Below are 21,964 nucleotides of genomic sequence, written 5' to 3' on the forward strand. Positions count from 1 at the left end.
CAGTGGGGCTTCCATCTTTCAGGCGTAGTGCAGTGAGCGTCTAGTTCTGAGGGGTCTGGTTCCTGCAGCTCCCACTTGTTTCAAGAGGATCTCTCCGAATTAGGCCCTGTCCTGGGAGAGGCAAGACAATCATGGGGAGCCACCACGTCAGCAGTGGCGGGGATCAGGGCTGGCCTTGCTCCAGACGGAGTCAGTAGGGATTTAGAAGGAGCAGGCCTCTTGATTGCAAGTTCTGCTGAGCAGGGAACCTGTGCTTGGCACAGTCTGATCAGCACCACATGCTCTTACTGTGACAAATATAAGAACTGGGATGTTATGGTTAAGTTATATAATAAACAAGCTCCTGCCTATGTCATAGTCACACCTTTGGAGCACAGGGTCAGGATTCGACTTGAGCTGACCTAGTTTCAATGTACCTAGCAACACCCCATTACTAAGAGGCTCCTCATGTGTCAGTTCCTCAGGGCGTTTTGCTTGGTTTATTAGTTTTATGGACTTGGGTCTCTCTCTCTTTTACTTTTTTTAAATGATTGCCAAGGCCAGGGTTGTTCTGGCTCCAGCAGTGAAGGGAGGTTGCGGGACAATAAGCACGTTCCACTGGCAGAGGAAGAGCTCAGCTGTGGGGAATGGCAGAACAAGGAGGTGCTTTGGCACCGTGCATACCAGCGAGGGGCAGGATCATATCCAGGGTGACTTGGCCCCACGGATCTCTCTAGACTCACATTTCTTGGCTCCAGGGGCATGGTAACTAGTGGCCCGGGTGAGAGAGATTTCACCTTCTGGCTGTAGTACAAAGAAGCCAGAGTCCTAGTAACCATAGATTCACTGAGTTTCAGCCTACCCTCCTGTATGTTACAGGCCATTAAATTCCACCCAGACAGTTACCCCTGTATTGAGTCCAGTAAGTTGTGTTTGGTTGCAGCAGATCTCCAGAAATGCAGCCAGTCTTGGTTTAAAGAGATCAAGAAATAGGTAATCCACCAATTCCAATGGTTATTCAACCTCACTGGTAAAAAATTTGTGCCTAATTTCTCATTTAAATTTGTCTGGCTTCAGCATCCAGCCATTGAGTCTTGTTACTTCTCTTTCTGCTAGATCAAAGAGCATTTTGCAGTCAGGATTTTCTCCTCATGAAGGTGCTTGGACACTGTAGTCAAGTCACCTCTCAATCTTCCTTTTAAGCAGCAAGGCAGATTGAGCTTTTGAAATCTGTCGCTGTCAGGCATTTTCTCCGGCCCTCAAATCTTTTTTTGTGGCTCTTGGCTGCACTTTCTCCAATTGTTCCGCATCTTTTTTAAAATATGGGCACCAGACCTGGATACCGTGTCGGTCCCATCAACACCATGTACAGAGGTAAAATCACCTCCCTGCTCACTGCACCCTTGGTTTTGTACATCCAAGGATCGGATTGGCCCTGTTAGCTGCGGCATCAGGCTGGTTGCTCATGCTCAGCTGCTTATCCGTGGTGACCCCTCAAGCCTTGGTAGGAGGGTGTTGAGTCGAGGGATGACACAATGTCCAGCATGCTAATGAAGAGTATCAGTCAATCAAAATAGAAATGGCTGGCGGAACAGAGACGGTGACTTGGGAGAAATGCGGGGACACAGAGAGATGGTGCACTGCTGCACGGCTCCGGGTGGGCTGGCTCCTGGAAGTGTTTAGCTTAATTCCGATCGCACTTTATGGAACTTTTCTTTTAACTTTCTCTTCCTTTCCTCTGCCAAGGAACCGCTGCTTGTGAAAGACAGTTGCAGCTGGAGATTGACGCTGGTGATTCATCGCTGTCAGTGACCCCAGACAAGGAGATTATTACTTACTTACCTGTTCCGCAGAGCACCTAGAGGCCCCAACTGGGATTGGGGCCAGGGGTGTGAAGCGCTGTCCATGCTGTCCTTGCCCCAAAGAGTGGGAGAGGAGTCAGAGGCACTGAGAAGGGAAGTGACTTGACCAAGGTCACCCAGCAGATCAGTGATGGAGCTGGGAACACAGCTCAGGTCTCCTGAGTCCCCATTCAGTGCCCTGCCCACAGGATCTTACTGCCTGGGGGAGGGAAAGGGTCTGTCTGCTGACCACAAAGATGAGCTGGGTGTTCGGTCAGAGTGAGGGCTTCTGAGGGGCAGGAGATGCTTCGAGGCACTGCCTGCACCGCAGGGGATTCCTGGAGAGCAGGAGGAGTACAGAGTCCCCACTTCATCAGGTGCATGGAGTGGAAAATACAGTAATACAGCACGGAGAGCAGTGTCCAGCATGTAGAGAAAACATTTCTCAGTGCATGCTGGGAGGAGGTGACAATGTCTCTGAAGCAGCAGCATTGGGGCACCCCTGCCCAGACCAGGGGATTTTCCCAGCCTGTCTGCAGCGCTAGATGGGATGCCCCAGATGCGTCACTGCACAGCTCCAGAGCTGTCCTGGCTGAAGAACTTCCCGACCTCTCCGGAGGGAGGCTTGATATTACCGAGGGAGTCATGCGGAGTTTCTTTCGGCTGCTCTCTGCCAGGCAGCCAATGGCTGCAGGCTGGGTGTTCCCTTTCCCTCCCCGTGCTGGGAAGAGCGTGTTTGTGCTGAGCTGACCTCGGGTCAGTGGGACTCACAGTCCAGTTTACTCGAGTGAACTCTCCAGGTATGAGTTCGCTTGTAATGGGAATAAAGCGTCGTTTTGTCCCTGGCTGTGTCTCCGCTTGGGGGCCCGCCAGGCAAAGTCTGGAGGCAGAGGGACATTTGTAAGCTGTGGTTGGCAGGAGTTTAATGGAAGATGCAGTCAAATGGAAATTGGTTCAACTCATTCAAGCTAAACTACGTGGGCAGGTTTGGGTTCCAGGGACCAACAAAATGCATGTCCTTCCACCTGGACGGAGGCCTGTGTCCGCATGGGCCATGGGTGTACACAGCAGTGCATGGCTTGGCCTATGGTTCGGCTCTTTTCCTCTGCAACAGGGTAGTTGCTTCAAACTGGAGTCTCCTCTAGGAATTTCTCCCCTCTCCAGCCTGGTGGTAATAACAAGAGACTCGTGAGTCTCTATCATGCCCTCCATCCCAAAACAAGCTACAGAAACTGCCTCGCTGGCATGCAGCTGCTTCTTGGGTGGAACACAGCCACTGATATAACAACACACAAGCCGTGCATTAGCACAGGATTAGGGGGTGGGGGAGAAGGATCCTGTATCCAGCTGAAACTGCGGAGGAGGTTTCATAGGTAGGATGGAATTACCTGAATTGGTGGCTTGGCCAGTGCTCTGGTTTCAGTGTGGGTCGTGGCAAAGCTGTGTGGAATGTTTCCGATGCTCCCTTTGGGCCTCGAGACTTGGGGTGATTAGAGAGCTGCCGGGGAGAGGAGAGGGAGCAGCAAGCAGAGCCTGAGCCCTGTGGACTATAACGTGTTAAATACATTGCAGGTGAGTGGCTGCCCCTGCCCCTGGGTACAGAGACTGCAGAGCTGCAGGATTCTCATGGGACATAAATTATGCAATTATAGGAAATGTGATCTGTCAGCTAAGGTTACGCAGAGAGGGCTCAGAGCAGGAAATGGGACCTCTGGTGAATCTGGAACAGCCCTCTCTCCCTGCAACTGTGGCAAACAGATTTGGTACAAATGGGTGGCCAACATCTTCATGTTACTGAAGGGCCCAGGCCCATCTCGCTCCGAGGGCAGTGGGGGTGTGTGTCTGTGGGACGTAGCATGGCTCTGAGTGCTGGGCTCCTGAGCTAGCCTGGTAGTGTTCTCCAACGGGCATATAGAAGGCCCCAGTTTAAGAGCACAGAGATTAAGCTATTTCCTTCCGTTGACATTCTCTGGCTCAGAAAGACATTCCCTTCTCCGAGACCCTGTGTGCATGAGGAACGTGCCAGAGAAGGCTCCCTGGTGGGAAGGAGGCAGGAAAGGGCTGTGACATTGGGCACATCGCTTATGGTCTGTTTTTCAAGTCTAAAACAACGAGGAGTCCTTGTGGCACCTTAGAGACTAACTAATTTATTTGGGCATAAGTTTTTGTGGGCTAGAACTCACTTCATCAGATGCATGGAGTGGAAAATACAGAGGCAAGTATAAATAGACAGCACATGAAAAAATGGGAGTTGTCATAATCCAGCTTGGGGGGTCAGTGCTAAAAAGACAATTCAATTAAGGTGGAAGTGGCCTATTCTCAACAGTTGACAAGGAGGGATGAATACCAAAGGAGGAAAAATCAGTTTTGTAGTGCTAATGAGGCTAGTGGAATCAAGGTGGCCCATTTCAAACAGTTGACAAGAAGGTATGAGTATCAGCAGGGGGAAATTAGTTTTTGTAGTGACCCATCCACTCCCAGTCTTTATTCAGGCCTAATCTGATGGTGTCCAGTTTGCAAATTAATTCCAATTCTGCAGTTTCCCATTGGAGTCTGTTTTTGAAGTTTTTTGTGGAAGAATTGCCACTTTTAGGTCTGTTATTGAATGTCCAGGGAGATTGAAGTGTTCTCCTACTAGTTTTTTAATGTTATGATTCCTGATGTTAGAATGTGTCCATTTATTCTTTTGCATAGAGACTGTCCGGTTTGGCCAATGTACATGGCAGAGGGGCATTGCTGGCACATGATGGCATATATCACATTGGTAGATGTGCAGGTGAATAAGCCCCTGATGGTGTGGCTGATGTGGTTAGATCCTATGATGGTGTCCCTTTTCAACTCTGTTCAGTATGTTGGGTGCTGAGTTCTTTTGAAAATCTGAATGTGAGAATCACAACGGGAATGGTGGCGTGCTGGGCAGTTTTTGAAACTCTGGCCTGGACTTGGAGTTGAGCCCTTCTCTTGCCCTTAATTGCCCTATGCCTCAGTCTCCCACTTTTTATAGACGGGAAGTAGTGATATACCTGCCCAGTTTTGAGTAAAGCTCTTTCCAGCTAAGTGTTGTTACTGAGTATCCCCTAGCGCAAGCACACGACAGTTTTTAAAAGGATAACTGAAAGGACAATTGAAATGAGACTTGTATGCAGCATGCTGATGCATACACATGTCCATATGAACCAGTATTAAACAGTGCCAGTGACAAAAGGCCCCTAGCCAGTTACTGGTCATATCAAGCTAGGCAGGCACATTTTCAGCAGCAGCTGGCCTGCTGTGGGATTCAGCCCATAGACTCTTAGCTGAGACATTGCTGGGAGTTGTCCAGGAGGGACCTTGCACAGAAATGCAAGTGGGTACTCCCAGGGTGGCTTTACCTATGCTGTTCTCTTTAGCGCTGTGCGGATGGAGCAGGCCGAGCTGCAGCCAAGCACATTGGGTGGGCTGGGGTGTGCGTCTCTCCCATTGAGTTGTCTAAGCAGAGAGTGGGGAGGAGAAGCAGTAGTTTCTGCGCAGGGAGGATCCCAGGGCTAGAGAGCAAAGAGAAATCTAAAAACCAAGGGTTCTTAACAGGCTCCAGAACCATAACCAACCCCAGGCAGCTCCAAGGACTCTTTGAAGCAGGGTTTAATGGGAAAGCAACCTCTGGGGCTTAGGGAACAAGCCCCAAGCATCACCTCCTCTATCCAATGTCTGCCTCTGCCAGGCTGGATTCCTGGGGGATGGCCTATGGGTAATAAATCAGTCCCCATGTGTAAAAGCGAAGGGGGCTGAATAATCAATGTGGCTCTGCAGATACAAGCAGAGACTTGGATTGCTGCCACCCGCATGGAATGGAATATGCTGACTCTCCATGGTGGCTGTGTGACGAACTGGGAATGTTCTTAATATTTGCTCTAAATACTGTATTGGTGCCTCAGTGTCCCCTATGCAGTTCTTAAGTATCTAGGTGGTGGAATAAGGGTGTGTGATTGCTGCAGAGCAAAGGGCCAGTGCACCTAAATGCCTGACACTCTGTCTCCTAGCAACTGATGGCCTGGGCCCCTCACCTGCAAAGGTGCCAACTTAAGGTGTTGGAGACAGAGGTCAGGTGACCTCCTGGCCCGGGAAAGGGGCTGAGCAGAGAGGAGGGGCTGGAGGGGTTGTTAGTCTGGAGCTGGCTGGGGACGAGGAGTGAGGGCAGATGTGGGGTCTGGTTCACTGCCCCCCAGAATGGACCTGGCCGAGGGGTCCGGTTCGCGGTACCTACAAACTCTGTTTTAGACCATGATCCTGCCATCAAATAAACCTCTGTTTTACTGGCTGGCTGAGAGTCACGTCTGACTGCAAAGTGGGGGTGCAGGACTCTGTGGCTTCCCCAGGACCCCGCTGGGGCGGGCTCACTGTGGGGAGCGCCCGGAGGGGCAGAGGATGCTGAATGCTCCAAGGAGAGACCCAGGAGGTGAAGCCATGTGAGTTTCTTGCCCTGAACAAATCTGCTCCAAGGGAGAGGAGGCTTCCCAAAGTCCTGACTGGCTTGGTGGGGAGCAGTTCCAGAGCATCGCCCGGTGACTCCGTGACAGGCTACACTGCTGATTCAATCTGACGTTGTTAGAGCAGGACCCACCCTGAGCCCACCAAACCCTGGATGTGCTTGGATCTGGATCCAGCCTTGCTCTTCCAGCTTATCTCCCCTCTCATGGAAACGTCCCTGAATTGGCCATGCTAGCCCTGCTCCAGGATTGTGGAGAGTGCCTCCCACATCTGGGAGGAAGGATGTCATCCACTATGGAATCCTATACAGTCTTACATCACTTCCATGACAGCACCCTGGCCTGCTCATTAGGTTTTGCAGTTCTTTCAAATCCACAAGCACCAGGCTCATTAATTCCCAGCGAGCCGGGTTCTGCAGGACTGTTAGTGTGCATGGGGCCGCGGGTTACTGCTCTTGGCTCTTGGGGTTTCTCACTCACTCAAGGGGCAGCCTCGGCATTTGCATTATGTGGCCAGGACTGTGTCTACATGCATCCGAGGAAGTGGGTATTCACCCACGAAAGCTCATACTCCAAAACGTCTGTTAGTCTGTAAGGTGCCACAAGACTCTTTGCTGCTTTTACAGATCCAGACTAACCCGGCTTACCCCTCTGATACAGGACTATGTGGGTTTCACTGAGTAGGACAAGCAGTATGGAATGGAGCCCCATGTGCTCCTAGTAGGGCCGGATTAACTTTTTGTGGGCCTGGCCCTAAACATATTTGTGGGCCCCCATTAGGGAAATGGGGCATGTGATGGGGGGCGGTCTGCAGAGCGAGGGGCTGGTTGGGGGCAGTGAGGCACAGTGGGAGTGGCCTCACTCAGCCCAGCACAAGGGCACTGTTTACAAACCCAAAACTGCTAGATGCACACTGGCCCACCCAGCCCTGCGCTGCCAGCTTGCCCCTTCCACACTGCCACCCTGCCCAGTGCCCTGCCCTTATGCCAGTGCCCCCTCACCCAGAGACTTCCCCCACAGATCGTTATGCCCAGCACTCTCTACCAAGAGACCCCGCCCCGCTGACCTCCCACCACAACTGCACAGCACCCTGCACACCATACCCCCTGCCCAGCTCTCCCACACACAGATCCCCTACTGTCCAGCACCCCCTTCACAGTCCCGCCATCACAGCTGTACAGTGCCCCATATTCCTGAGGGAATTCTGCATCAAATTCTGTGCATAATATTTTAAAATTCTGATTTTTTTTAATAATAAATAAATATGGAAGCTCCACCATGGCAGTGGGGAGCACAGGTCACGGGCTGCATGGAGGTGGGAGAACACCCGGCAGCCTCCCCCACCCCCATGAGACAGGGACTTGGCAGTGAGGCTTAATCTGACCCTGACACAAAACAAGGGCCAGGCCTGCCACAGAAACACCCTGGGGCCCTGCCCGTTTTGCGCCAGACACACCAGATGTGGGCAGGGAGGCTCAGCCTGGTAGCAGGATCCAAATGCAGAGGGACTTAAAGTGGGGTATCCAGAAGGGATAAGAGGGTTCTGTGGGGGGCAGTCTGGGTGCAGGCAGCTCAGTGGGGGATCTGGATGCACAGGGAGGTGCAGGGGTAATAGAAGTCTGCAGGGGGACCAAGTAACAGTGGTTGGAGCTCAGGTGGGGGAGAGGGGATTCTGGGTGCAGGGGAGGTGGGGTTGTTGTACTTAAAGTACTGCATAGGATCTTTTCAGGGGGAATAAGGCAAATGCCACATTCATTGATAGTACATGCGTCAATCAATACTGTATCATATGCATATGATCTATATTACACTCATGCACTCACATACATACACACACGCTCTATCTTGTTGTTACCAACTAGTTTCTCCCCTTAACTTCACTGGCCAAGTAAGTTAGATAAGGGAGGGATGAAGCCAGGATTCTGCCGATCCGGATCGATGTTCCGATGTTGACAAGACCAGACCCAGGATCCTCTGCAAGACGCCTCACATTTATAGCAGCTTTCCTCTCATGCAAATCTGTACCAGATTCAAAATCTGTGTCTCTGTCAGTTGGTCCTTTGTGCTGCTTCCTTCTGGGTGTTGTCCCAATGCTGTTCAAAGAGGGTGTTTCCAAAAGAAGGTGCTTGCTTCTAACCCCCTCCCCCTCACCCCTGGCCATCAATATGTCTGCTCTTCTTTAGTGAGCCCACTTGACAAGATTTATTGTCCTTGGGTCTGGCTTCGATCCCCTCTCCAACTAGCTGTCTGGAGGTGCCTGCCTCCCACGCCTTGCTCATTCACACCTCATTCAATCAACAGGGCAATTGATTAAGCGGGGGGAGGGGGGATCTTATTCTACTCCTAGCAAAAAGACATTTTTCTTCTACTTTAACGATCCTTAGGGACTATAACATTATACCAAGGCTTAACACACACAGTTTTCTGTAAGCTTTTCTACATAGGGATTTGATATAAAGGTCCTATATCAAAGGACTTGATACAAAGTTGTATGAAAATAGCTTAATACAGGGTTATATGAAGAGGCATAATACAAAGTCATATGCAAGTTAGAGGTTCTATATGGATAGGCTTAATACAAGGTTATATAGAGCGGCATAATACAAAGTCATATGAAAGTTATGTGAAGATGCTTAATACAGAGATTTATCTACAGGGTTCATTTGAGTGGGGGCTTAGATGTAGGTGGTTGGGGCTCAGTGGGGAGGGTGTCTGGGGGGGGCTCATCAGGGTGGTACAGATACAGGGGAGGTGGGGCTTGTCAGGGTGAGGGTTTGATGGGCCTGCTTAACAGGGGAGCCCCAGCTGCTGCCAAGGGGACCCCTGTTTCCCCTATCCCAGGGATCGGCAACCTTCGGCACGCGGCCCACCAAGGTAAGCCCCCTGGTGGGCTGGGCCGCTTTGTTTACTTGCCCTGTCCGCAAGTTTGGCCGATCGCAGCTCCCACTGGCCGTGGTTTGCCGCTCCAGGCCAATGGGGGCTGCAAGAAGCCGTGGCCAGCACATCCCTCGCCCTGCAGCCCCCCATTGGCCTGGAACAGTGAACCATGGCCAGTGGGAACCGCGACTGGACAAACCTGTGGACAAGGCAGGTAAACAAACCAGCCCGGCCCACCAGGGGGCTTAACCTTGCAGGCCGCGTGCCAAAGGTTGCAGATCCCTGCCCTATCCCCTTCTCTTCCCCATCCCATGACCCTTCCTCACCACTCCATCTCCTCCTCATCCCACCCCCTTCCTTCCCCATTGCCTCTGTCCTCCTGCCCGGTCTGCCCCACCACGGGCACTCACTGTTGTACAAATATGGATGGCTCCCAGCACGCAGAAGGAAGCTTAACCAGCACGAGGACCCAGAAGGTGGTGGTGTCCAGCTGCAAAGTGCCAGGAGCTGAGCAGCACCTTCTTTTTTCAGCCTGGCTGTGCAGCTCTGCATTCAGAGTAGGTCTGCTTGTTCCACCCCACCTCCCCAAGGCCCCACCCCGCCTCTTCTCTGCCTCCTCTCCCCAGGTGAGCGTGCTGGGCCCACCCTCCTGCCGGCAAACAGCTGATCGAAACAGCTGATCGTTGGCAGGAAGGGGGAGGGTGGGAACCAAGCAAGCTGTGAAAGGAGGCAATGGAGGGGGAGTTTGGCAGCCCTACTGCAGCAGGAGCCTCAGTGCCAGGAGCACCAAGCTTCTGTCCCCCGCAGGAGCAGGGCCGGCTTTAGGAAGTGTGGGGCCCAATTCAAACAGTTTTGACGGGGCCTCGGCAGGGATCACTTAAAAAAAAAAAAAAGCCACGCACACACACACGTATAAAAAGATGTGGTGCTTGTACTCATCGGGGGTGCTCTGAGTCTTTGGTGGCACTTCAGCGGTGGGTCCTTCACTTGCTCCAAGTCTTCGGCGGCACTGAAGGACCCGCCACCGAAGTGCCGCTGAAGATCCAGAGTGCCGCCAGGTGAGTAAAAATTAAAAAGGCGCCTCTAGCCAGGGAAGGAATTCTCACTGGGTGTGGGGCCCTCTTAGGCGCAGGGCCCGATTCGAGAGAATTGGTGGAATAGGTTTAAAGCCGGCCCTGCGCAGGAGAGAGCAGGGGGCGGAGAAGAGTGGCCCTGGCCGGGGCCCCCTTGGAGTGTGGGCCCGTGGCCATAACAAATCCGCTACTCACTCCCAGCAACATCACGCGCCAGGTCTTGGGACGTGGCGAACCGTCAGCTCGTCCTGGGATGCACACCTGTATGGAAGGATGCCCTTGACTGTTTTACACATGGGGACACCGAACACACATGCATGGCCTGTTTGGCCAATTAGGTGCTGCTTGGCAGACCCTTGTCCGCTGCTGCCTCTGCAGAGCTCCAAGTGTGCAAGCGCTCATGAGCGCAGAGGCCCTTGCATCTTTCCCTCCTTCAAACTGGCAGGGAGCTGTAACAGTTTCCAACCTCACTCCCTGTTCCCTTCTGAGAGATAATTAGAGATTGAATTGAAAGCTGCTAATGAGGTTCCTGCCCAGCACTTCACTGGCCTGGCAACTCCCGGCTCTGATTGGCTGAGGAATCTAAACCCGGAGCAGAAACAACAAGAGGGTCCCTTTCTGCTGCCCAGTCCACGCAGGATCTCAAAGCCCTTTGCAAACACCGAATTAACCCTCGCACGTCCTGGCCCTTCCCCCCATATGACCTGTTCCCAAGAGGTTTATGTGCCCTTCCAGGCCAGTTATCTTGCCTGGCTAGTGCGGTGCAGCCATTGTGAAGGGCCTGCAGGCTCCTGCTCCCTTGGAAAGCAGTGCTGTGAAGTGGAGCCATGAGGGTCCCGACACCCGTACTGGATAGTGAGGCTGGCTGTAGAAAGAGGCACCAGAGGGGTCCAGATCAAGGTTATTTCAACCCTATTGTCTTTCTCAGACCTGTCCATCCGGCATGGCCCAGGATCCGCCTGGGCCGGGATTCTGTCTGCCCCCTCCCGGGAAGAATGTCCTTGCCAACTCATCCCTTCCAACCAGGCCACTTGCTGATCAAGATCCGTACTTGGCTGCTGGGAGCAGCAAGGGGTCTCCGGCAGGCACCACCGTACTGCCCTCATTCCGGATATTCACACGTGATTCGAGCTAGGGCGGAGGGGGTGCCAGTTCCTCGTGGACAGGCATCCGCCTCATAAGCGGTGCCACCACACAGGGCACTGATGTCCCAGACCCATTTTTCAGGAGCCTGGGAAGTCTCTGGAAGTTCTTTTCCCATCATAGAGCAGGTGAATGGATGAAGCTGTTGCTGGTATCAGGGCATGATCTCACTACCCTTGGGCAAGTGGAGGAGGAGGCCCCTCCAGGCAGCCTAGCCTCGGTCTGTGACATTGGCTAGGCGTACCAGGTGTTTGCCAGCTGGTGCCATGGTTCCCTGTCCAAGGGACCTTCCAGCATGGTTGGCACCCAGTCTGGGTTCCCCTGAGCTGGGTTGACACCATGCAGGGGGAGTGATCTGCCAGGAGCACTGTGCTGGGCTGCTCTGCCCCCCCACCAGGACACGGAGCCTCCTGCCGGCCACTGGCTTCCTTTTTATCTATTTTCTCTCTCTTTCTCCAGGGATCTCAAGAACAACTTGATCAGCACAATCCAGCCCGGCGCGTTCCTTGGCCTCTCGGAGCTGAAGCGCCTGTAAGTGGCCCCGGGCTCCTGGTTCACTCCTCTGGGAGAGTCAAGCCTGCAGCTGGCTCATGGGCAGGGGCCAGTGCACAGACCAGAGCCCATCCGCACAGGGTCCTCTCTCTGCGCTGCAGCCTGGGTTTTGAAACAGCCCGACTCTGGGAGCTACTGGTCCTGCCGCTTCGCCCCACACACCGGGCAGGTGCTGAGCTCCTCCAGCAGTGCTGGGTGCACTCACAGCAGCAGCTGCCCCACTCTCAACGGTGCCTGAATCCTGTCAGTCAGCTCATTTATACAGCACATCTCCCTGCAGCACCGGAGGCTCCCCCCAGCAAGGTGCAGCCGGCACTGGCTTCCAGCACTCACACAGCTCTTATGTCCCTTCTGCTTGTTTCCAGAGACATCTCCAACAACCGCATCGGCTGCCTCAGCGCCAGCGTCTTCCAGGGACTCACCAACCTCCTTCGGCTGTAAGTACCTGGGAGGGGCCTACGGGAAGAGCTCCCTGGAGGGCACCTGCCCACAGGCACAGCGCTGGCCAGGGGCTTTTGGCTGTTGTGGAGCAGGATCCCCACACTTGCTCTCCCGATTTCGCCCTCATTCCCCTTCCCACCTGACAGCGGGACCCTCCCCTCTGCTAGCAAGGGATGGAGCAAAGCCTAGCCTTTCCGGCCACTCCATCTCGCTACCACCGGCCCTTAGCCTGGGACAGCTTGGCCTCTGCCAGCCACAGCCTAGCAATAGACACATTCCAACTGCTGAGTTCCCTGAGTGTCCCCAGACCATGTCCAGCCCCTGTTCCACTGGGCACTCACCAAATTACCAGTTCCCAGCTTACCAGTTACACACAAGACTACAGCTCGGCTTCACGCGCCATACTTAGATTTGTTTACAGAGGGATCCTGTACAAGTTTATTTAACGAGGAGCAAAGATGCCAATGAGAGCAAGTGGGATGTTGAAAACAAAGAGTTACACATATACACTAAAAGCATCCCATGCCTGCGAGAGCTTAAACTTCATTGATAGGATATTGTTATGCCAGAAGAGGAAACGCTCACTCAATATCCTTCCAGTGTGTAACTGCCAGACTTGGCTGGGAGCTTCTGTTCGTGAAGCAAGTCCACTGCTTACTTCCTAGGTGATGCTACCAGGGTGTCCCTGTGCAACCCCCGAGAGATCAAAACAACCCTTTGATTTTTGTTCCGGAATAGGCGCCCTCCCGAGGTTCCTTCCTGTAGATGTGCAATCTCCCGTTGGTTTCTGAATTGGGGTTAGCTGGTGGCTCAGGAGACAGAGGGGGATCCATTGGGAAGTATACAGTGCTCGGTTTGCATCTGATCCAACTGATAGATAAACACCTCCTCTTGTCAGGAAGGACGTCTGTCACCTCTCGGTGCCCTGCTTTAATGCTCAGCCTCACAAACAACATTTTCAGGATAGGTCCGTAGCTGTTAATGTCCTCTTTTTCTTTTTACCATGGCTGTGTGTTACTGGCTCTCTGTAGAGCCCTCACGTGCCCCCTTCAGTGAACTACTGTGCACATAACTGACCCAGAGATCCCTAAAAAACTGTGCACCCTCTATGCCCTCAGCCAGGTGGCATCAAGAGGGTCACAGAGACACTAGCCCACCCAGGGTGCTGTTGTCTCTGATCTTCATCCTCTCTTGGATTTAGACACATGGACGGGAGTCTGGATTGTGGGGAAGAAAGGAGGAGAGAGACCCCTGTCTCTCAGCCAGCCACCCCTTGGCCACTCCCAGCCTCCCCCTGCAGCCTGCCCAGCCGCCTGCCTGCCCAGTGGCTCCATTAGCTCTCCAAGTCCCAAGCACAGAGTGGCTTAGCTTCTGGGGGCAGACGCTTCATAGCAGCTCCTGCCGGAGAATGCGAGTGATGGCTGAATAGACTGTCTGCCAGGCAAAGGTAGCGCTCAGCGCGGAGCTCATTAAAGGCCCTTGCTGCTCAGCCTGTCATGTGGGCTCCTCTCTGTCCCCACCTGTCTGGGGAGCTCATTAAGTGCTGCTTGGCGATTGTGTGCATTCTTGATCAAAGTGAGCATTAAAACCCCAAGACACAGCGGCAAGAGGGGCCAGGCCTCTTGTTTTCGCTTTTCTCCATAAAACCAGGCCAGGGAGGGGGGCTAAGCCCGACAACAAAAGCTGAGCGGGACTGAAATGGCTGGAGAGATTCTGGGGAGAATTGGATTAAAGCAAAAAGCAAACTTTTGCCCTGAGTTTTCAGCGTGCATCTCTGTATAATCCGTGATGCTAGTGTGTTGAGAGAGTTTGTAAAGTGAGAGGGAGTAACTGAGCCCCAGGACTCCTGGGTTCTCATCCCAGCGCCAGTGGACTGAGCATCAAGACTCCTGGCCTTACATTTTTCAAAGTGACTAGTGATTTTGGGGGCCCACATGAGACCTAAAGGGCCCTGGTTTTTAGAGGGCAGATACTCAGCACTTCCCGCATGTCGGGCCACATCTGACCCCCAGAACACTTGTGACGAGGTAGGCCCTTGGGTTCTATTTCTGGGTATGCCTCAGACCGTGTCCCCACTCTGTGCCATGAGGATAATGGTGGTCGCCCCCTCACAGAGGGAGTAATGAGGTGAGGCTGAATGACGGTTTGAGGGGGTTAGGTTCCATACAGGGTGAGCTGGGGCGAATTCTTTGGCCTGAGATACACAGGAGATGACGTGTGAAATGCTTCTGGCTCTATGGAACTCAGGGTGTTTATTGTGTCCGGTAGCCCTGCAATAGGCCAGGTGCCTGTATGAACATAGCTCCGTCCCTGCACCGAAAGCTCTCTTTAAGGTCCCAGTTCAGCAGTCTTGGCAATTGAGGTGAAAGCCGTCACATGCTCCCTGGAGCCAGGAGCTTTCCCGCCTCAGAGTAGGGTGGGAGGGAGGCAGATGTACGGGGAGAGCAGGTTTTGCAGTCTCTGGAAATGCCCATTCCCTGCCCTGGCTCTGCCCCGGGAGATGTTTGCACTGGGACTTGGCTTGGTCAGAGCGCATCAGCCAAACCTCTGTCACCTCCAGCCCGGTTCTTGTCTCCTCTCACAGGAACGTGTCAGGGAATATTTTCTCCAGCCTCCAGCCTGGCATCTTTGACGAGCTGCCATCTCTGAAAGTCGTGTGAGTATTTCGCTGAGAGGAAAGGGCTCGTTGCAAGGCCCCCCCCCCACCAGAGAGAGTTACCCTGGCCAGCAGGGAGCTGAGTGAGAGGTGTGCGCAGAGCTCTGCAGGGACCAAGCTCACGCCCGGTGCTCTGCAGCCGTGGTGTGCTCACGTGTGTGCGCCGGCAGTTACACGTGTGTGCAGACTGGCATGGGGACAGTAGTATGCGTAGCTGCCAATGTCCTGCTGCAATGGCTACACCCTCTGTGTGCTGCTCCTGTGACACTCCGGCCTCCTGCAGTGAGCGTCAGGGGGACAGGCCTCGTGCTGTTACCTGTCCCAGCGCGGACCCCGGTGCCCAGCGCTCCCCAGCCACTGAAGCCTGAGGGTCCTGGCAGCAGCTGGGCTCACTCTGCCAAAACCCGTCTCTATGGGGCCTCTGCCATCCCTGACTCCAGCCCTTTGGGTTTGCCTCTTCCAGTGACTTTGCCACCGAGTACTTGACGTGCGACTGCAACCTGCGCTGGACGCTGCCCTGGTCCAGGAACCGCTCGGCTCAGATCTCCGACAAGACGCTGTGCATCTACCCCAGCATCTTGCATGCCAAGCCTCTGAGAAGCGTCAGGGAGAACCAACTGCAGTGTGGTGAGGCAGCCTGGCCTTGAGCGCCACTCCCAGAGCACAGAGGGCAGGGGGTGGGCAGCGTGGAGTATCTGAGGGCTAGCCCCTAAGCCATCCGTCAGGCCTCTGACTGCCAAGGCTCTGGATAACCCCCTCGGCAGGCCCAGTAGGGAGTCAGCTAGTGCCAGCCGGGCTGGTGGATGCCAGTCTGGCTAGGGAAGGGACCAAGACCGACTCCAGCCTGTGGATCATGACCCACAGGGGCCTCCGGTCATGACTGACCCAGGTGGGCTGGGCACTGCCGAAGAGGGCTCCCTGCCTTGCCGGGAGATGAGGTGGCTCACCCAGGTATCTCGGCCCTTTCCCACAGTGGGCGCTCCGGAGCTGCACACCCACCACTTGATCCCTTCGCTGCGGCAGGTGGTGTTCCAGGGCGACCGCTTGCCATTCCAGTGCACAGCCACCTACCTGGACAGCAGCACCCGCATCCGGTGGTACCACAACCGGGTGCTGGTGGAGGGAGACGAGCAGACTGGCATCATCCTGGGGGAGAGTCTCATCCATGACTGCACCTTCATCACCAGGTACGACACAGACTCCATCCTGCCCAGGGTACTGGCCTGGGCGCTGGGCAGCGAGTGATAGGCACTGGGGGAGGATGCCCTGGCATAAGTGCTCTGTGGTGCAGCCAGTGTACCAAGCTGCTCTGGGCAGGGGCCAGGTTCCCAAATGCTCAGCTCAGCCCTGGCCAGGGGTCGCTCTGGATCTTGACAGCTCCTGCTGAAACCAAGCCCACGGGAGCTGGGATTCCTGACTAAGCCTCAGTTGGGTGCATAGCGCTCTGCTTCACCTGGGGCGGGGGGCTGGGATCTGGGTGCATAACTCCCCTAGGTTCCTTTATAAATTCCATCTGGGATTTTTATTTATGGGCTAAATGGCCATGTTTTCTTGTCAGCTGCCATGTCCTCCTCAGAGGTGGCTGCCTTGTGGCATTTGAAATGATCCCTGGGCCTTGGTTTGGGTCCCTACCCCAAAGGAAAGGGACTGCAGGAAAGTGCTGGGTGAGCTCTGGGGAGATGTCCCGCCAGTGGGTGAGCAGTGGGTACGGATACAGACACACATCTGCCTGTCACTCAGTGGGGCCTAGGGCAGTGCCAGGCGTGTCAGCGAGTGCCACTGCCCCTTAGGCTGGAGGAGGAGAGAGGCTATGTGTTGGTCTCTCGTAGCCTCTTAACTTCTCAGATGTGAGCGTTTGCCTTGTGTCTCCCCCCTGCCCCTGTCTATCCCCCCACCCAGTGAGCTCATCCTCTCCAACATCCACGTCTCTGCCAACGGTGAGTGGGAATGCGCCGTCTCCACCTCCCAGGGCAACGTCAGCAAGAAGGTGGAGATCGTGGTGCTGGAGACATCGGCCTCGTACTGCCCGGCCGAGAGGATCACCAACAACCGTGGGGACTTCAGGTCAGAACTGAAGCTGCCATGCCCCAATGCGCACCCTCCAGCGGCATCTCCTGATCACTGACCCACGCCCACTGCCCAGTTACCCATGGGGGAAAGGGCCTGGGGTAGGAGTGGCCTCATCACGATTCCTGCTGGAATCGATATGTGGTGAGCGTCCCCAGCAGGGCACCGTGTTGCTGGCAGAAGGGGCACTGGGTTTCCCTGTAGGGCTGCTGAGGGTACCGGGTTGCTGGGCCAGCTGCAATGTAGAGGAGTCCCTTTCGCCAGCTGCCCCTACAACCCTGGGGGCATCGGGGGAGTTCCCTCCACCTTCCTCCATCAGAATTATGAGTTCGGCTGCCTGGGAGGATCAGAGGGCCCGGGGGAAAAGGAGATAGCACATGGTTTGCCTTGTGAGCCCAGTCCCCGGGTCTCTCCAGCCCAGCCTCCAACACCTGTTGCTTCCAAGAGGTGTGGAAAGCTGCACCGTGGCGTGGGGTGTGACTGGTGATCCCTCCTGGTTGATAGTTGGTATCTGTTTGCAGAGTCCCCCAGTGCCTCTAACTCCAGACAGAGCGTGGGAGGCAGGGGGCCAGGCAGCAGCGCAGCAGGCGTGGGGGTGTCAGGGCTTTTCTGTTGCCCCCCCCCACTCCTCGGACTGCAGGCGCAGGGGGGGTGCTGAGACTCAGTCATGCAGGTGACCCAGCGTCTGGTAGTGATTAGGCAGCCATTGATAGGGAGGCTTCTTTAAAAGGCTTCCCGTGCTGGCAGCGCAGACGGGCTCCAGAAGCAGAGGTGTTGGAATTTCTCTGGCAAGAGACGAAAGGCTTTGGGAGCCCACTGTAACCTCGGCGGGGCCTTCATGGAATATAAATTACTGGTACAGTAAACATGGCTTAAATTAGCAGGACCCCCCCGCACGCCCCACCCCCTCCGCTCCGCTCTGAGCAGGATATGGAATTAGATAGCTGGGGAAATCAGCGTTCTGCTGCGGGAACTCCCCTGCAGGCCTCTGGCACCCGGAGCTGGGCTGTGTGGAGGACACCCGGCCCAGAGGGGCTTGGGGGGCTTACTTGCTGCCAGTGGGTTGGGAGAATACGGGGGGGTGAGGAGGGTGTAGGGGGATGAAGGCTGCCAGAAAGTGATACAGGTTACAGGGCACCTGGAGCCCTGTGGGGATATAGGTGGGCTTGGGGAAGGGGCACAGGGATGCTGGGGGGTGTACAGGGTGGCTTTGGGGTCTGAGAGTGAAATGGGCTGCGGTGGGAGGCACAGAGGGAAGGAGTGGAATATGGGCTGCCAGAGGGATGCAGAGGAAGCCGGTGCCCATGGGGGCATGCAGGGGGGACAAGGGCAGCAGGCTGCCAAGGGGTGGGAAGGATTTAGGGGTCAACTGGCATTACTGGGCTGTGAGAGCTGCTAGACAGGTGGGGTCCATCCTGATGAGGGCAGAGGGGCACGGGCAGGGTGCTGTCTGGCACTGGGGCACCAAGGGCTCAGGCAAAGCAGATTGCCCCATCCACACTGCCAGCTCCAGCCAGGATCAGCGTTACCCAGGGGATTTATTCCAGAATAAGCTATGGTGTGAATTTAATGCATAACAGCTCTTTGGGACTAGCCCCCATGTGGGCACTCCGAGTCAGGGAGAGTATGTCCACGCCAGACAGCTGTTCTAGTCAATCTCCCCACGCAGACAAACCCTTTGACCCTGCAGCCATATTGGTTCCTTGTAGCCGATTGCCTGATCAGGTTCATTCCAGCCATTGGGTCTCAAGATCGGTGCAAAGGACTGTGGGAAGCAGGAAGAATTCTGGGCTTGGATGTCTGCTGAGCGGAACTGGGGGAAGGCATGTGACCTCCATGGGCCTCCCTCCCGTAATCCAGCTGTTGTGGTAGCGGGGGAGCAGGGAGTGGCTCAGAAACCAGATGTTGAAACAGCTGGGCCGAACCGAGATTTCCAGGAAGGGAAATAAATTACCCCATAAAAATCTCAGCTGCTCTGTGGATTGTCTGAAGTTTTTCTCTTTGTCATGCCCTGCACGCAGCTGGAAAACTTTTTCCTGATCCCCCTTGGGATCCCCCCCAGTGCACGGCATGGACATGTTCCCTCCCATGCACAGACACATGCCTGCTCCCCCACTCCATGCCAGCATCCTTGCTGCTTGCACCTGCCTGGTTCATGGGCAGTTGGCCCAGCAGAGCCCCAAGGAAATGGTGCTTGTTAACATACCAGACAGGGTGCTCACCAGCTGCTTTTGGTCATCGGCGAGCTGAGTCTGGGTGGGGGGTGTCTGTCCAGTTCCCAGCAGACAGGAGCTAGATCAGTGTTACAAAAGGAGCGGGTGGGCCAACCTCCCTTGCCTTGCGACGACAGGGTCGCCAGTGCTCCGGGTTCTCTGGCAGGTCCCTTCCATCCCTCACTAAGCCTGTGCTGCTCTCTGCAGCTGCTGAGCCTCAGCTGTCAGCCCATCCCTGGAGGGGCCCTGAATGCTCCAGGGGAAGGACCATTCTGCTGGGAGCCTGCCAGCTGCCGTGCTATGTGCTAGGAGATGCCTAGGCAGGCTCTGGATGGCCCTGGCTCCCTCAGCAGGGCAGTGCAACCAGCTCTGCAGAGCCAGTTTGCATTTCTCCCCCACTATAGTTATTTTCTCGGGTTCCCTTGAGGCTGGTGGTGGGTTCCCAGGGCTGTGGCAGGGAAGCTAGGAGCAGGGATAATCACAGCCTAGCCCAGCCATGGCACTGCAGGAGGGCTAAGCATTATTTTCCTTTTATCATTCAGGAAATGGAAATCGGCCTGCCTGTGGCCGTCCCGCCCCTCCCCCCCCCCAGTGCTGGCCAGCCTGTCCCCCATCTCTGTCTGCTTGTGGACCCCCTCCCCAAAGCTCCTGCCTACCTGTCCCCCACCCGCCAGTCCCCCCCTCTGTCTGTCTGGGCTCCAATGGTCTCTGTAGAAGTCTAGCTCCGGGCTGGGGGAAGGTGTCATGCTGCCAGCCCTGGTGTGTGGACCCCTCTGTCAGTCAGTCTCAGGAGGGGATAGCCTGGGCAGCAGGAGGTCACGCTGCCCCTGCCCACGTGCTCAGCAGGACATCCCGAGTGGGGAAGAGAGCCTCTGTGGCCCAGTAATAACATCCAGGGACCAGAGCAGGGCTGGTTGCTGGGGCAGGGCAGCACGTTCTCAGCTAAGGCTCTCATCCCTTTCCAAGTCCCGAGAGGCTGGCCAACCTAGGGATGTACATGCTAGAGAATGCAGCTGAAAATCCCCCCTGCAGGATCCACCTGCCTCCTTAGATTTAACCTGCTTCCACACATGCTAAGTGGTGAGTGCAGCGGGCGTGGGACTGACAGACAGAGCGGGCTGCTGTGGCTAGGTTCCGTGGTTGGCATTGCCACTGGCCTTTGGAAGTCCTTCTCCTGTCAGGGTAGCCTGGACGCCGGAGCAGAAGGTGCTTGGAGAAGGCAGGTGCTGCAGCTGCTGCTGTTGTTTTAAATGTCATTTTTTACGGTGCTCCGAAGCACATAGCATGGGGCCAAGGCGCTCCTCGGCCATTGGCCATGATCTTTGAAAACATGGTGGACGGGGGAGGTCCCAGATGACTGGAAAAAGGCTATTGTAGTGCCCATCTTTAAAAAACGGAAGAAGGAAAGGAGGATGATCTGGGGAACTACAGGCCAGTCAGCCTCACCTCAGTCCCTGGAAAAATCATATAGAGCAGGTCCTCAAGGAATCAATTCTGAAGCACTTAGAGGAGAGGAAAGTGATCAGGAACAGTCAGCATGGATTCACCAAGGGCAAGTCATGCCTGACTAACCTAATCGCCTTCTATGAAGAGATAACTGGGTCTGTGGATGAGGGGAAAGCAGTGGATGTGTTATTCCTTGACTTGAGCAAAGCTTTTGATATGGTCTCCCACAGTATTCTTGCCAGCAAGCTAAAGAAGTATGGGCTGGATGATTGGACTATAAGGTGGATAGAAAGCTGGCTAGATCGTTGGGCTCAACAGGTAGTGATCAATGGCTCCATATCTAGTTGGCAGCCGATATCAAGCGGAGTGCCCCAAGCGTCGGTCCTGGGGCCGGTTTTGTTCAATATCTTCATTAATGATCTGGAGGATGCATGGATTGCACTCTCAGCAAGTTTACAAATGACACTAAACTGGGAGGAGTGGTAGATATGCTGGAAGGTAGGGATAGGATACAGAGGGACCTAGACAAATTAGAAGATTGGGCCAAAAGAAACCTGATGAGGTTCAACAAGGACAAGTGCAGAGTCTTGCACTTAGGATGGAAGAATCCCATGCACTGTTACAGACTAGGGACCAAATGGCTAGGAAGGAGTTCTGCAGAAAAGGACCTAGGGGTTACAGTGGACAAGAAGCTGGATATGAGCCGACAGTGTGTCCTTGCTGCCAAGAAAGGTAACGGCATTTTGGGCTATATAAGTAGGGGCATTGCCAGCAGATTGAGGGATGTGATCATTCCCCTCTATTTGACATTGGTGAGGCCTCATCTGGAGTACTCTGTCCAGTTTTGGGCCTCACGCTACAAGAAGGATGTGGAAAAATTGGAAAGAGTCCAGCAGAGGTCAACAAAAATTATTAGTGGTCTGGAGCACATGACCTATGAGGAGAGGCTGAAGGAACTGGAATTGTTTAGTCTGCAGAAGAGAAGAACAAGGGGGGATTTGATAGCTGCTTTCAGCTACCTGAAGGGGGTTCCGAAGAGGATGGATCTAGACTGTTCTCAGAGGTACCTGTTGACAGAACAAGGAGTAATGGCCTCAAGTTGCAGTGGGAGGTTTAGCTTGGATATTAGGAAAAACTTTTTCATTCAGAGAGTGGTGAAGCACTGGAATGGGTTACCTAGGGAGGTGGTGGAACCTCCTTCCTTAGAGGT

The 21,964-nt window shown here is 54.6% G+C and overlaps 1 protein-coding gene across 1 annotated transcript in view; it reads left to right on the forward strand.

Moving 5' to 3' along the window:
• Nucleotides 1–21,964, forward strand: part of ADGRA2 (adhesion G protein-coupled receptor A2) — a 123,544-nt gene that overhangs the window by 80,562 nt on the left and 21,018 nt on the right. The window contains exons 3-8 of the mRNA XM_030552149.1: nucleotides 11,839–11,910; nucleotides 12,297–12,368; nucleotides 14,957–15,028; nucleotides 15,492–15,655; nucleotides 16,002–16,215; nucleotides 16,928–17,092. Of these exons, the coding sequence (XP_030408009.1) occupies nucleotides 11,839–11,910; nucleotides 12,297–12,368; nucleotides 14,957–15,028; nucleotides 15,492–15,655; nucleotides 16,002–16,215; nucleotides 16,928–17,092 (759 nt within the window). The remainder of the gene's footprint in view (nucleotides 1–11,838; nucleotides 11,911–12,296; nucleotides 12,369–14,956; nucleotides 15,029–15,491; nucleotides 15,656–16,001; nucleotides 16,216–16,927; nucleotides 17,093–21,964) is intronic.

Source organism: Gopherus evgoodei, chromosome 2 (assembly GCF_007399415.2).
Source record: "Gopherus evgoodei ecotype Sinaloan lineage chromosome 2, rGopEvg1_v1.p, whole genome shotgun sequence".
Lineage (NCBI taxonomy): Eukaryota > Metazoa > Chordata > Testudines > Testudinidae > Gopherus > Gopherus evgoodei.